Below are 17047 nucleotides of genomic sequence, written 5' to 3'. Positions count from 1 at the left end.
TATTCTGACCCCTTTCTATCAGAACCAGCATTAACTTCTTCAGCAGTTTGATCAACAGTAGCTCGTCTGTAGGATCGGATCTCATGGGCCAGCCTTCTCTCCCCACGTGCATCAATGACCCTTGACCCTCCATGACCCTGTCTCTGGTTCACCACTGTTCCTTCCTTGGACCACTTTTGATAGATACTGACCACTGCAGACCGGGAACACCCCACAAGAGCTGCAGATTTGGAGATGCTCTGATCCAGTGGTCTAGCCATCACAATTTGGCCCTTTTGGTCAAACTCGCTCAAATCCTTACACTTGTCCATTTTTCCTGCTTCTAACATCAACTTTGAGGACAAAATGTTGACTTGCTGCCTAATATATCCCACCCACTAACAGGTGCCATGATGAGGGGATCATCAGTCTTATTCACTTCACCTCTCACTGTTCACAATGTTATGCCTGATCTGTGTAAATATGTACTTATGCTGCAGAATTACAGTTTCCTTTTAATGGAACTAAAGGCCCAAACATTGCTCCAGCATAACAATGCCCCTGTGTACAAAGCAGCTCCATCAAGACATGCTGTCGTAATAATGGAGTGGAAGAACTTGAGTGTTCTTTCACAAAGCCTCGTCTCTTACTTAACCCCAATGAACACCTTTAGGATAAACAGGAACACTGACTGCGCCCCAGATCTCCTCACCTAACGTCAGTTCCTGATCTCACTAATGGTCTTGGTGTCTGAAAGCAAAGTGCAAAATCTAGTGGGAAAGCCTTCTCAGAAATGATCCTGTACAAGAGCCTGAGGTGGGAATACGTTTGTGTCTCCACTGATAATATACGTATTTACAGCTAGGGGTGTAATCAATGTTTTGAGAGGGACCAAAGAACCTGGAGGACACCCACACACACAGACTAGATGTTAGACAAAATCATCCCTAGTGAGCAAGCTTGAGGTGACTGTGGCTAGGAAAAACTCCCTTAGATGGTAAGAGGAAGCAAACTTGAGAGGAACCAGACTCAAAATGGAGCCTCATCCTCATTTGAGTGACACCGGAGAGTGTGATTATAAATTATTCTAAACATCAGAGAGTGTGATATGAACAATGTCCTTTCTACAGTCATATACAGTCTTTTGGAGTTGTGTGGTGCAGATACAGTATGTGTAGAATGTTATTTTGTGTATTGATTGTTGTTCTCAAAGTCCGCATCTTCTCTTCGAATGCCTGAAATCTTCATTAAGCACAATCCAAATGGCACTGGTCCATCTCTGGATGCCTCTGGATATTCTCAGGGTTGGCTTCTCCTCACTGAAATCTTCAAGAAGTGGAACACAACTGGAGCTTGCACAGTCTCCAGATGCCTCAGAATGGGTAGAAGAAGGGAAACAAGTGGAAAGGAATTGGCATAGCTGCTGTTCATGATATTAGCAGAACTAGATGATAATATATCCTAATCAAATGTACTGGAATACACGGTTATGGGGTGTATTAAGTGTATGCCTGGCTAAAGAGATAAGTCTTCAATCTACGTTTCAACTGAGAGACTGTGTCTGAGCCCCGAACGCTGTCAGGAAGACTATTCCAAAGTTTAGGAGCTAAATAGCTAAATATTGGACTTGGCTATCTCTTTGCCATTCACAGAGAACAAAGACCAAGACAAAAACCCAAATTCAACCGGGATAAACACAGATAAAAACTTTTTTGTGTATCTCTGTTTGAAAAAATAACAAAAAATTCACAATACTGAGTAAATGATTTATTTATTATCTTTGTCAATAATGTGAATAAAACAGTCATATATGTCCAAGTTCACATAATGACTGGATATTAAAAACTCATCTCCATGGCTCACTATGACCTCTAAAATCCCACCCAGCTAATTATGACAGAAGCTTATTGTATTTTTAAAAAAAATATATATAGTTTTTTCGTTATATAATTGCTTGTCACCAAAATGAATCTATCTTAGGCTTAACTCAAAAACATGTCTGTTTCTCCAAAATCTATCTACACACCGTGGATAAAGACAGACATTTTCTTTTCTTTTGTCCTTTTTTTATAAGCTTTTTGCCTTTAGCTTTATTTCCAAACATTACATCCTCTATACTCTAAGAGTCTATAGTTTCATTTCCGAACCCTGGACGTATTCCAAACCCCTTTATCTTGCACCTCTTTGGGCTAATTTTAGAAGCAGCTCACTCACATTTTCATTTTCCTTACATGTGCTGTTTGTCACACTACTCACACACTATTCTGACACCATTCAGGTTTAAACCAGATGTTGATGTAGATGTTCTCAGTATTGACACAAAGCACACTTCACCTCTTCATCCCTCCTGCATCCTGCCTTTTTCCTTCACCTTGTAGCCTAGATTTACATTTATATTTCTATGCTGTCTCCTATAGTTTCAGTAAGAGGAAAACATGCTACAGATAACTCGGGTTTGTCTTCTCGAGCTTTCTGTCATCCTTCCGTCCATCAGGAAGTCCACTGATTTGGGTTTGGACACTTCTAAAATCTTTAAAAAGCCACAGAATGTATAAACTTCAGAAGTTAATGCGCTATACTGCACTAAACTCCTTCATCATCCCAGAAAGAAGGCTGCTTTGGCTTCTCTATGACTTCTCAAGCTACACCTCTCTATCTAATGTGATGCACACAGTGTTGATCCTGAGCAGATGCCTGCATTTTGTAAAGGAATAAAATATTCTGTGTTTTAAAGTCATCAGCAGCGTGGTGGTGGTGTGATGAAGCTGCTAGCTAACGCCCAGGTCCGTGGTCACTCTCTTGTTCTGGAGGTCACTCAGCATGTCCGTGACAAGCTCTGGAAGACCAAATGCCGGCTCCCAGCCCCAGTCTTTCCGAGCGTTAGAGTCATCAAAACGCATGGGCCAGCTGTCTGCTACACACACACACACACACACCAGTCAATGAGCATTCACAGAATATCAACAGATATCAAAAGTAACTATGTGTTTATCCATCCATCCATCTGTCCATTCCTTTATCCATCTATCCTTAAACTAATTCCCCCTTTTTCATCCATCCATCATGCAAGACAGCCATTCATCCATCTCTCCCCGATTAATCACCCAACAATCCATTCATCTATGCACCATTTTGTCCATCCATTCATGCAACAATCCAAGCTTCAGTCCTTTCTTTATTCCAGCCATCCATCCATCCATCCATCCATCCATCCATCCAACAAACCAGCTATCCATCTTTCTGTCTACTCCTTCATCCATCTATCCATTAACTTATTTACCATTTCCAATCATCCATCAGACAATCCATTGATCTGTGCACTATTTTATCCATACATCCAGTCTTTCTTCCATCCATCTATCTATCCACTCATTTATCATTTTTCATTCATCCATCCCGTCCTCCATCGGACAATCCGTTCAACTATGGACTATTTTATCTGTTCATTTGATCCAAGAATCTTACAGTCCATACATAAATTCTTTCTTTATTCCATCCATCCATCCATCCATCCATCCATCCATCCAGGCAGCCAGCTACCCATCTATCTGAACATTCCTTTATCTATCTATCCATACACAAATTTACCATTTTTTATTAATCTATCCAGTCATCCATCTGACAACCAATGCTCTATATTATCCACCCATTTTATCCAAGAAACTAACAATCTAAACCTCAGAACATCCTTCATTCCATCATCCATTTATCCATCCCTCCCTCCATAGACTTGTCCATTCATCTACTTATCCAAAAAGCTACTGAAGAATACATCTCATCCATCCATCCTGCCACCCATCTATCAGTCCATTCCGTCATCCATCTATCCATGCACTTTTTTCATTTTCTTTCCAACCACACATCTATGTACATATCCATGTATTATCCCTCCATCCATCCATCCATCATCACATCCATCCCTCCATCCAGCCAGTTACCAATCTGTCTGAACATCCCTTCATCTTTCTATCCAACCACTAATTTATATCCATCCAGTCATCCATCTGACAATCAATGCTCTTTTTTCTCCATCCATTTTTTCAAGAATCTGACAATCCAAACATCAGAACATCCTTCATTCCATCCATCCATGTACTTTTTTCATTTTCTGACAAACCACGAATCTGTGTACATATCCATGTATTATCCATCCATCCATCATCACATCCATACATTTGTCCATCCAGCTACTTATCTGAAACGCTACTAAAGAGTACAACATCTCATCCATCCATTTCACATTTTTCACATCTATCACTTTAATGTCCCACTGCATTTGGATTGGTTGGTACCGATGTTCTGGCGGATCGGGTCTGGTTTGTAGGTGACACTTAGGTGAGGAAGGTGTTTGCGGATCTCCTCCACCACCTCCTCAGGTGTGAAGCTAATGGCGGCGATGTTGTAGGTGCGCAGATAGAGCTGACATTCAGGAGCCTGCATGAACTCCACCGTAGCCCGGTGGCAGTCGGAGATGTGCATCATGGGTAGGCGTGTCTTTGGATGCAGGTAGCACTCGTGGTGTCCGGTGCTGAGAGCATCGTGGAAGATCTGGACCGCGTAGTCTGTAGGAAGCAAGAGAGTGAGAAAGTTACTGAAGCACCTTATACTCCAGAGTTCCTGGTCAAAGTCTAGTCCGGGTTCTAATTTTACCTGTGGTGCCTCCCCCAGGGTGTGTGTAGGAGGAGATAACTCCAGGATAACGCAGACAGCGAAAGTCCAAGCCGTGTTTATGGTGGTGATACTAAAAGCCAACAGATCAACAGATAATGGTAACATTTTTTCTCAGGATAAAGAAAATAAAAGTGTGATATGAAAAGCTGACCTCGCCCATGAGCTCAGCGTGGACTTTAGAAACGCCGTAAATGGTGCGAGGCCTCTGGATGCAGAGATCGGGGGCGGGGTCTCTTGGAGAGGAGGGGCCAAACGCTCCAATGGTGCTGGGGACAAAGAGACGCATGGAGTTCTCCAGAGCTAGATCTAATACGTTATGCAGCCCTGAGAAGATGAGGAGAAGATGAAGAGAAGAAAAAGACAAGATGAGGAGAAAATAGAGGACTAGAGAAGGAGAGAATAGAGGAAAAAAGGAAGACAGAATAGAGAAGGAGAGAATAGAGGAGGGGAGAATAGAGGAATAAAGGAGAAGAGAATAGAAGGAGGAGAGAATAGAGGAATAGAGGAGGAGAGAATAGAAGAATAGAGGAGGAGAGAATAGAGGAGGAGAGAATAGAGGAGGAGGGAATAGAGGAATAGAGGAGGAGAGACTAGAAGAATAGAGGAGGAGAGAATAGAGGAGGAGAGAATAGAGGAGGAGGGAATAGAGGAATAGAGGAGGAGAGACTAGAAGGTGAGAATACAAGAATAGAGGAGGAGAGAATAGAGGAAGAGAGGAGAGAATAGAGAAATCGAGGAAGAAAGAATAGAAGAGGAGAGACTAGAGAAATCGAGGAAGAAAGAATAGAGGAGGAGAAACTAGAAGGAGAGAATAGAGGAATAGAGGAGGAGAGAATAGAGAAGAAGAGAATAGAAGAAGATAGGAAGAGAGAATAGAAGGAGAGAAGAGAGGAGAAAATAGAGAGATAGAGGAGAACCTGTGATGTTGATGGCTCTGGACAGCTGAAAGTTGGTTTCTCCCACAGCACTGAGCATTGCGCTGTAATGCACCAGCCAGTTGATGCCGTTGTTCACCACCAGCTCACGCAGGTTCTTATAATCCAGAACATCAGCATAGACGAAGGGACCTGAACACGTTCCACAGTGAGAACACACAGAACATCAGTGTAGATGAAGAGACCTGAACACGTTCCACAGTGAGAACACACAGAACATCAGTGTAGATGAAGAGACCTGAACACGTTCCACAGTGAGAACACACAGAACATCAGTGTAGATGAAGAGACCTGAACACGTTCCACAGTGAGAACACACAGAACATCAGTGTAGATGAAGAGACCTGAACACGTTCCACAGTGAGAACACACAGAACATCAGTGTAGATGAAGAGACCTGAACATGTTCCACAGTGAGAACACACAGAACATCAGTGTAGACGAAGGGACCTGAACACGTTCCACAGTGAGAACACACAGAACATCAGTGTAGATGAAGAGACCTGAACATGTTCCACAGTGAGAACACACAGAACATCAGTGTAGATGAAGAGACCTGAACACGTTCCACAGTGAGAACACACAGAACATCAGTGTAGATGAAGAGACCTGAACACGTTCCACAGTGAGAACACACAGAACATCAGTGTAGATGAAGAGACCTGAACACGTTCCACAGTGAGAACACACAGAACATCAGTGTAGACGAAGGGACCTGAACACGTTCCACAGTGAGAACACACAGAACATCAGTGTAGATGAAGAGACCTGAACACGTTCCACAGTGAGAACACACAGAACATCAGTGTAGATGAAGAGACCTGAACACGTTCCACAGTGAGAACACACAGAACATCAGTGTAGATGAAGAGACCTGAACACGTTCCACAGTGAGAACACACAGAACATCAGTGTAGATGAAGAGACCTGAACACGTTCCACAGTGAGAACACACAGAACATCAGTGTAGATGAAGAGACCTGAACACGTTCCACAGTGAGAACACACAGAACATCAGTGTAGACGAAGGGACCTGAACACGTTCCACAGTGAGAACACACAGAACATCAGTGTAGATGAAGAGACCTGAACATGTTCCACAGTGAGAACACACAGAACATCAGTGTAGATGAAGAGACCTGAACACGTTCCACAGAGAACACACAGAACATCAGTGTAGATGAAGAGACCTGAACACGTTCCACAGTGAGAACACACAGAACATCAGTGTAGATGAAGAGACCTGAACACGTTCCACAGTGAGAACACACAGAACATCAGTGTAGATGAAGAGACCTGAACACGTTCCACAGTGAGAACACACAGAGCATCAGTGTAGATGAAGAGACCTGAACACGTTCCACAGTGAGAACACACAGAACATCAGTGTAGATGAAGAGACCTGAACACGTTCCACAGTGAGAACACACAGAACATCAGTGTAGATGAAGAGACCTGAACACGTTCCACAGTGAGAACACACAGAACATCAGTGTAGATGAAGAGACCTGAACACGTTCCACAGTGAGAACACACAGAACATCAGTGTAGATGAAGAGACCTGAACACGTTCCACAGTGAGAACACACAGAACATCAGTGTAGATGAAGAGACCTGAACACGTTCCACAGTGAGAACACACAGAACATCAGTGTAGATGAAGAGACCTGAACACGTTCCACAGTGAGAACACACAGAACATCAGTGTAGATGAAGAGACCTGAACACGTTCCACAGTGAGAACACACAGAACATCAGTGTAGATGAAGAGACCTGAACACGTTCCACAGTGAGAACACACAGAACATCAGTGTAGATGAAGAGACCTGAACACGTTCCACAGTGAGAACACACAGAACATCAGTGTAGATGAAGAGACCTGAACACGTTCCACAGTGAGAACACACAGAACATCAGTGTAGATGAAGAGACCTGAACACGTTCCACAGTGAGAACACACAGAACATCAGTGTAGATGAAGAGACCTGAACACGTTCCACAGTGAGAACACACAGAACATCAGTGTAGATGAAGAGACCTGAACACGTTCCACAGTGAGAACACACAGAACATCAGTGTAGATGAAGAGACCTGAACACGTTCCACAGTGAGAACACACAGAACATTTTACACTGAATCTAGACAATAGATTTGTGTACCCATGTCATACACTTCGGCTGAAGGCTTCTTGATATCAGACAGGATCACGTTTTCTCGCCCAAACTGCTGCCTAAGATCAGAAAGATACAGAAATTGAAAAAAAAAGGCCTTTAGACTGAGTGCATTTTAGTTTGAGTGTTTATCTGTTTACTTTCTGGTTTATTAATTAGATGAAAACTAATCTAGAAAGTGAAAGCTATTTTAAAGACTGAAAGCTAATCTAATCACAGATATTACCAAATCAAGCAAAGAAAAGCTAACCTAGAGAGTGGATGCTAATCTACAGAGTGAAAGCTAACCTAGAGAGTGGATGCTAAACTATAGAGTGAAAGCTAACCTATAGAGTGAAAGCTAACCTAGAGCGTGGATGCTAACCTAGAGAGTGGATGCTAACCTAGAGAGTGGATGCTAACCTACAGAGTGGATGCTAACCTACAGAGTGGATGCTAAACTATAGAGTGGATGCTAACTTAGAGAGTGGATGCTAACCTACAGAGTGAAACCTAACCTATAGAGTGAAAGCTAACCTAGAGCGTGGATGCTAACCTAGAGAGTGGATGCTAACCTAGAGAGTGGATGCTAACCTACAGAGTGGATGCTAACCTATAGAGTGGATGCTAACCTACAGAGTGGATGATAACCTAAAGAGTGAAAGCTAACCTATAGGGTGAAAGCTAACATAGAAATTGAAAACTAAGCTAATCAGTGAAATCTAACCTATCAAATAAACACTAACCCCTAATATAGCGTGTAAAAGTTATCTTAACCTTGTGAGTGAAAGCTAATGTAGCGTGTAAACACTAATGTAGCGTGTGAACACTAATGTAGCGTGTACACACTAATGTAGCGTGTAAACACTAATGTAGCGTGTGAACACTAATGTAGCGTGTACACACTAATGTAGCGTGTGAACACTAATGTAGCGTGTGAACACTAATGTAGCGTGTAAACACTAATGTAGCGTGTGAACACTAGTGTGTGAACACTAATGTAGCGTGTAAACACTAATGTAGCGTGTGAACACTAGTGTGTGAACACTAATGTAGCGTGTAAACACTAATGTAGCGTGTAAACACTAATGTAGCGTGTGAACACTAATGTAGCGTGTGAACACTAATGTAGCGTGTGAACACTAGTGTGTGAACACTAATGTAGCGTGTAAACACTAATGTAGCGTGTGAACACTAGTGTGTGAACACTAATGTAGCGTGTAAACTAATGTAGCATGTTTAACTAATGTAAACTAATGTAGCATGTGAACACTAATGTAGCATGTGAACACTAATGTAGCGTGTGAACACTAATGTAGAGCGTGAACACTAGCGCGTGAACAATAATGTAGCGTGTGAACACTAATGTAGCGTGTGAACACTAGCGTGTAAACACTAATGTAGCGTGTGAACACTAATGTAGCGTGTAAACACTAATGTAGCGTGTGAACACTAATGTAGCGTGTAAACACTAATGTAGCGTGTGAACACTAATGTAGTGTGTAAACACTAATGTAGCGTGTAAACACTAATGTAGTGTGTAAACACTAATGTAGCGTGTGAACACTAATGTAGTGTGTGAACACTAATGTAGCGTGTAAACACTAATGTAGCGTGTGAACACTAATGTAGCGTGTAAACACTAATGTAGCGTGTAAACACTAATGTAGCGTGTGAACACTAATGTAGCGTGTAAACACTAATGTAGCGTGTGAACACTAATGTAGCGTGTGAACACTAATGTAGCGTGTGAACACTAATGTAGCGTGTAAACACTAATGTAGCGTGTGAACACTAATGTAGAGCGTGAACACTAGCGCGTGAACAATAATGTAGCGTGTGAACACTAATGTAGCGTGTGAACACTAATGTAGCGTGTAAACACTAATGTAGCGTGTGAACACTAATGTAGCGTGTAAACACTAATGTAGCGTGTGAACACTAATGTAGCGTGTAAACACTAATGTAGCGTGTGAACACTAATGTAGCGTGTGAACACTAATGTAGCGTGTGAACACTAATGTAGCGTGTAAACACTAATGTAGCGTGTGAACACTAATGTAGCGTGTGAACACTAATGTAGCGTGTAAACACTAATGTAGCGTGTGAACACTAATGTAGCGTGTAAACACTAATGTAGCGTGTAAACACTAATGTAGCGTGTGAACACTAATGTAGCGTGTGAACACTAATGTAGCGTGTGAACACTAATGTAGCGTGTGAACACTAATGTAGCGTGTGAACACTAATGTAGCGTGTGAACACTAATGTAGCATGTGAACACTAATGTAGCGTGTGAACACTAATGTAGAGCGTGAACACTAATGTAGAGCGTGAACACTAGCGCGTGAACAATAATGTAGCGTGTGAACACTAATGTAGCGTGTGAACACTAATGTAGCGTGTGAACACTAATGTAGAGCGTGAACACTAGCGCGTGAACACTAATGTAGCGTGTAAACACTAATGTAGCATGTGAACACTAATGTAGCGTGTAAACACTAATGTAGCGTGTGAACACTAATGTAGCGTGTGAACACTAGCGTGTGAACACTAATGTAGCGTGTGAACACTAATGTAGCGTGTGAACACTAATGTAGCATGTGAACACTAATGTAGCGTGTGAACACTAATGTAGCGTGTGAACACTAATGTAGCGTGTGAACACTAATGTAGCGTGTGAACACTAATGTAGCATGTGAACACTAATGTAGCATGTGAACACTAGCGTGTGAACACTAATGTAGCGTGTGAACACTAGCGTGTGAACACTAATGTAGCGTGTGAACACTAATGTAGCGTGTGAACACTAATGTAGCATGTGAACACTAATGTAGCATGTGAACACTAATGTAGCATGTGAACACTAATGTAGCATGTGAACACTAGCGTGTGAACACTAATGTAGCGTGTGAACACTAATGTAGCGTGTGAACACTAATGTAGCGTGTAAACACTAATGTAGCATGTGAACACTAATGTAGCGTGTAAACACTAATGTAGCGTGTGAACACTAATGTAGCGTGTGAACACTAATGTAGCGTGTGAACACTAATGTAGCGTGTGAACACTAATGTAGCGTGTGAACACTAATGTAGCGTGTGAACACTAGCGTGTGAACACTAATGTAGCGTGTGAACACTAATGTAGCGTGTGAACACTAATGTAGCATGTGAACACTAGCGTGTGAACACTAATGTAGCGTGTGAACACTAATGTAGCGTGTGAACACTAGCGTGTGAACACTAATGTAGCGTGTGAACACTAGTGTGTGAACACTAATGTAGCGTGTAAACACTAATGTAGCGTGTGAACACTAATGTAGCGTGTAAACACTAATGTAGCGTGTGAACACTAATGTAGCGTGTGAACACTAATGTAGCGTGTAAACACTAATGTAGCGTGTGAACACTAATGTAGCGTGTGAACACTAATGTAGCGTGTGAACACTAATGTAGCGTGTAAACACTAATGTAGCGTGTGAACACTAATGTAGCGTGTGAACACTAATGTAGCGTGTGAACACTAATGTAGAGCGTGAACACTAATGTAGAGCGTGAACACTAATGTAGCGTGTGAACACTAATGTAGCGTGTGAACACTAATGTAGCGTGTGAACACTAGCGCGTGTAAACACTAATGTAGCGTGTGAACACTAATGTAGCGTGTAAACACTAATGTAGCGTGTGAACACTAATGTAGCATGTAAACACTAATGTAGCGTGTGAACACTAATGTAGAGCGTGAACACTAATGTAGCGCTGTGAACACTAATGTAGCGTGTAAACACTAATGTAGCGCGTGAACAATAATGTAGCGTGTGAACACTAATGTAGCGTGTGAACACTAGCGTGTAAACACTAATGTAGCGTGTGAACACTAATGTAGCATGTAAACACTAATGTAGCGTGTGAACACTAATGTAGAGCGTGAACACTAGCGCGTGAACAATAATGTAGCGTGTGAACACTAATGTAGCGTGTAAACACTAATGTAGCGTGTGAACACTAATGTAGCGTGTAAACACTAATGTAGCATGTGAACACTAATGTAGCGTGTAAACACTAATGTAGCGTGTGAACACTAATGTAGCGTGTGAACACTAGCGTGTGAACACTAATGTAGCGTGTGAACACTAATGTAGCGGCTGAACACTAGCGTGTGAACACTAATGTAGTGTGTGAACACTAATGTAGCGTGTGAACACTAATGTAGTGTGTGAACACTAATGTAGCGTGTGAACACTAATGTAGCGTGTGAACACTAATGTAGCGTGTGAACACTAATGTAGCGTGTGAACACTAATGTAGCGTGTGAACACTAGCGTGTGAACACTAATGTAGCGTGTGAACACTAATGTAGCGTGTGAACACTAATGTAGCGTGTGAACACTAATGTAGCGTGTGAACACTAGCGTGTGAACACTAATGTAGCGTGTGAACACTAATGTAGCGTGTGAACACTAGCGTGTGAACACTAATGTAGCGTGTGAACACTAATGTAGCGTGTGAACACTAATGTAGCATGTGAACACTAATGTAGCATGTGAACACTAGCGTGTGAACACTAATGTAGCGTGTGAACACTAATGTAGCGTGTGAACACTAATGTAGCATGTGAACACTAGCGTGTGAACACTAATGTAGCGTGTGAACACTAGCTTGTGAACACTAATGTAGCGTGTGAACACTAATGTAGCGTGTGAACACTAATGTAGCGTGTGAACACTAATGTAGTGTGTGAACACTAGCGTGTGAACACTAATGTAGCGTGTGAACACTAATGTAGCGTGTGAACACTAATGTAGCGTGTGAACACTAATGTAGCGTGTGAACACTAATGTAGCATGTGAACACTAATGTAGCGTGTGAACACTAATGTAGCGTGTGAACACTAATGTAGCGTGTGAACACTAGCGTGTGAACATTAATGTAGCGTGTGAACACTAGCGTGTGAACACTAATGTAGCGTGTGAACACTAATGTAGCGTGTGAACACTAATGTAGCGTGTAAACACTAACGTAGCGTGTGAACACTAATGTAGCGTGTGGACACTAATGTAGCGTGTGAACACTAATGTAGCGTGTGAACACTAGCGTGTAAACACTAATGTAGCGTGTGAACACTAATGTAGCGTGTGAACACTAATGTAGCGTGTGAACACTAGCGTGTAAACACTAATGTAGCGTGTGAACACTAATGTAGCGTGTGAACACTAATGTAGCGTGTGAACACTAATGTAGCGTGTAAACACTAATGTAGCGTGTGAACACTAATGTAGCGTGTGAACACTAATGTAGCGTGTGAACACTAGCGTGTGAACACTAATGTAGCGTGTAAACACTAATGTAGCGTGTGAACACTAATGTAGCGTGTGAACACTAATGTAGCGTGTGAACACTAGCGTGTAAACACTAATGTAGCGTGTGAACACTAATGTAGCGTGTGAACACTAGCATGTAAACACTAATGTAGCGTGTGAACACTAATGTAGCGTGTAAACACTAATGTAGCGTGTGAACACTAATGTAGCGTGTGAACACTAATGTAGCGTGTGAACACTAATGTAGCGTGTGAACACTAGCGTGTGAACACTAATGTAGCGTGTGAACACTAATGTAGCGTGTGAACACTAGCGTGTAAACACTAATGTAGCGTGTGAACACTAATGTAGCGTGTGAACACTAGCGTGTAAACACTAATGTAGCGTGTGAACACTAATGTAGCGTGTGAACACTAATGTAGCATGTGAACACTAATGTAGCGTGTGAACACTAGCGTGTAAACACTAATGTAGCGTGTGAACACTAATGTAGCATGTGAACACTAATGTAGCATGTGAACACTAATGTAGCATGTGAACACTAATGTAGCGTGTGAACACTGATCTCGAAAGTGACAGCTAACTGTGTAACTGTATGACAGAGTGGTTGCTACGTGGAGGCTGACCAGTCCAGATTATTATGACACTGTGTTTATATAGCGTCTCAGACAGAGAGCTGTCAATCAACCATGCTCATCTGAATATTAGGCCACACCCACTCAGTTTGGTTAAAGTTTAGCTGAATTAGCATTAGAGTTTTTCCCTAATACAATTTGTTTTTTTAACTGGGGTTTACATGGGACTAGACTGGAGAATAGATGGGTGTACTCTGCAGGAGTGATGTAGATTAATCCAGTGCTAAATGCAAAAACAAACACAAAAACAAACTCTCCCACATACACACCTCAACATCTGTGCCAGTCCAACCCCGAGCTGCCCGAGTCCACCTTTAAACACAGAGAGAGAGAGAGAGAGAGAGAGAGAGACCATCAGAGAAACAGTCAGAGAGAGAGAGACACAGTCAGAGAGAGAGACAGACAGACAGAGAGAGAGAGAGAGAGAGCGAGAGAGAGAGAGAGAGAGACCATCAGAGAGACAGTCAGAGAGATAGAGAGAGAGAGAGACAGAGACAGTCAGAGAGAAAGAGAGACACAGTCAGAGAGAGAGAGACACACAGTCAGAGAGAGAGAGAGAGAGAGAGAGAGAGAGAGAAACATACAGACAGAGAGAGAAACACATACAGAGAAAGACACAGACAGAGAGAGTGAGTGAGACAGGGAGAGAGAGCTGATTGCTGATTGGTCAGAAGGTGTTGAAGAAGAAGTGTATCTGCAATCACAGGTTTATTTCAGATTAATTCTCTCATTCTCATACGTTATGGTTTCTATGGTAACAGCTCGTCCACAAGGATGGATTAAATGGTCGATATGGTGAATGTCATGTTAGAGGAAGGAGTCTCCAGAATCAGGGGTAAAGCTGTAACTTCACACAGCCTGTTGTTTATTGTCCTGCAGCAGCGTGTCACGCGACTTTACTCTTTACACGTTAGTCCCGATGGCTGCTTTAACCCGTGTACAAACACAACACAATGTGGCACTGTGTGAAGGTTCTCTCAGAGATGATCCTGTTCCACAGCGGAGACAAAAGCTGCTGTTGTGCAGTGTGTAGCGGTGTATAATGCTGCGTTCAGATGCATTGTTTTTACTCAACACCACATTATGTTGCGTGCTTAAGGGTTAAACCCCGCCCACTGGGACTGACATGACAGGAACATACACACCGTGTCATGCTGCTGTAGAAAAAGAATCAACAACATGGTAGTATGATGAAGCAGAGTCACTGATACTACTCTGAAAGTCAGGTACGTTCCTGTAACAGTGTAGTATTTTATTCCTCTTACACCACAGCAGTGATTTTGTATTATTTGTTTTTGTTGCATTTTTATAATAATCAGCATTTCAAACAGTGAGTGAATAACAGTACTACTAAATACTAAGGAAAAAAATGATGATACACTATATTGCCAAAAGTATTGGGACACCCCTCCAAATCATTGAGTTCAGGTGTTGTTTTTCAGGTGTTGGGCTCGGCCCCTTAGTTCCAGTGAAAGGAACTCTTAATGCTTCAGCTTCATACCAAGACATTTTGGACAATTTCATGCTCTTTGTGGGAACAGTTTGGGGATGACCCCTTCCTGTTCCAACATGACTGTACACCAGTGACCAAAGCAAGGTCCATAAAGACATGGATGAGTGAGTTTGGTGTGGAGGAACTTCACAGGAGACTGTGAGCCAGGCCAAAACTGGGACGTCTGCCTTTACATGCACATGAATGTAATATGGAGTTGTCCCGCCCTTTACAGCTAGAACAGCTTCAACTCTTCTGGGAAGGCTTTCCACAAGGTTTAGGAGTGTGTTTATGGGAAGTTTTGACCATTCCTCTAGAAGTCTATTTGTGAGGTCAGGCACTGATGTTGGACGAGAAGGTCTGGCTCACAGTCTCCACTCTAATTCATCCCAAAGGTGTTCTATGGGATTGAGGTCAGGACTCTGTGCAGACCAGTCAAGTTCCTCTGATGACTGAGTGGTTGCTATGTGGAGGTTGACCTATCTTGATTATTGTGATGTTGTGCTTAGGCAGTGAATAAGACAGCTGTCAATCAAGCATGCTCATTTAAATATTAGGCCAATCCCACATAAAATTATATATACATACATATATATATATTTAGCTGTATATCCTGAAGTGTTTTATTCCTCTTACACCACAGCAATGTGTGTTTTAGTGAAATGCATCACAGGTTTGATTAATTAGCTTCCGCTTGCTAGATTAACCTTCATGTGCTTGAGTAATTTTCTTTGTTACATTCCACCATTGGAAATTACATTAAAAAAAAACTTCCACTGTCGGAAAACAGTAAATGCTCTAACTCTGACACTGGAGACTCCTTCCGTAAACGTTCAATGATAACCGTTTCTTTACAAAAAAAAAAGATGAAATGATTTTTAATCTGTAGAAAACAAACCACCACCTTCTGACCAATCAGAATCCAGAATCCAACCACTCTGTGGTGGAAATCATAAGTATTGAGTTTAACGAGGAAGACCTCTGTGCTCAGTGACGTACCGGTGATCAGGACTCGAGGAGAGTCTGATGGACGATCTGAAGACTCAGGACTTTTCCAGCAGCTGATTTGTCTGGGTGACCAACTCATGGTCCGATGAAGAGGACTGGACCGACACAGCGAGCGGAAAAATGCTGAAGCTCGTGCGCACATCTTCATATTCGACTAAAACCAAAATTGAACACTTCAGTTCAACGATTAAACACCTACACGATGCTAGTAGTGTAGTTTGATGCTAACCAATAATAAACAATAAACACTCTGAATCAAGCTGAAATTCTTTATTAAAGACTACATAGTCTTATATTACTAGTTAATGTACTCGTTAATAACAACACTATAATCAAAGAATTAAAACACTGCTACACCATTTAACAACTATAATATTTAATTAACATATGTAACCCAATCTTAATTAACCCAGTGTTTAGCCTGATAAATAAAGCTAGAGCTAAAAGAACCCTCTATGAGTTACACTCTGCTGGGATAATGGTAGCTCAAGGGGTTAAGGGTCTGGGTCTGACTGGAAGATCAGGGTTCCAGCCCCAGCACCGCCAAGCTGCCACCGTTGGGCCCAGGAGCAAGGCTGTTAACCCTCCCCTGCAATAGGGACACTGCATCATGGCTGACCCTGTGCTCTGACCCCAACCCTCCAAGGATGGGGTAATTTGGTAGACTGGGTGTTAATTCAACACTTAAGTGTGTTTAGTTTAGTTTAATTAGGACCTGCAGAGTGACACAGTAATGCTAAACACCTCAGGCTTCAAGAAACACTTTACAACACATTTAATGTAACTATAAGAGTCATTTCAACACTAATTTCAATACTATATGAATAAATTTAACACTAATACACATTTTTGTA

General features: G+C 42.0%; 1 protein-coding gene across 1 annotated transcript; it reads right to left on the bottom strand.

Annotated features, from left to right (window-relative positions):
- Window positions 1–1865: 1865 nt before the first annotated feature.
- Window positions 1866–16341, bottom strand: tdh2 (L-threonine dehydrogenase 2). The gene is made up of 8 exons (XM_058399786.1): window positions 16185–16341; window positions 13963–14005; window positions 7745–7815; window positions 5568–5717; window positions 4802–4974; window positions 4630–4720; window positions 4272–4541; window positions 1866–2893 (listed from the first exon to the last, which is right to left on the bottom strand). Exons 1-8 carry the CDS (start codon window positions 16339–16341, stop codon window positions 2748–2750), a joined length of 1101 nt encoding a protein of 366 aa, XP_058255769.1. The 3' UTR covers window positions 1866–2747.
- Between the last annotated feature and the right edge of the window lie 706 nt (window positions 16342–17047).

The sequence above is a fragment of the Hemibagrus wyckioides genome, linkage group LG09, assembly GCF_019097595.1.
Source record: "Hemibagrus wyckioides isolate EC202008001 linkage group LG09, SWU_Hwy_1.0, whole genome shotgun sequence".
Taxonomy (NCBI): domain Eukaryota; kingdom Metazoa; phylum Chordata; class Actinopteri; order Siluriformes; family Bagridae; genus Hemibagrus; species Hemibagrus wyckioides.
This window is presented reverse-complemented; position numbering and strand designations above follow the sequence as displayed.

Excerpts from the sequence above, each read along its gene's own strand:
- tdh2 (XM_058399786.1), bottom strand. The coding sequence starts at position 16,341 with ATGAAGATGTGCGCACGAGCTTCAGCATTTTTCCGCTCGCTGTGTCGG. Across the intron at positions 5,718-7,744 it reads AGCCGAAGTGTATGACATGG|GTCCCTTCGTCTATGCTGAT; the intron begins GTACACAAATCT and ends GAACGTGTTCAG. Across the intron at positions 4,975-5,567 it reads CAGAGCCATCAACATCACAG|GGCTGCATAACGTATTAGAT; the intron begins GTTCTCCTCTAT and ends TCATCTTCTCAG.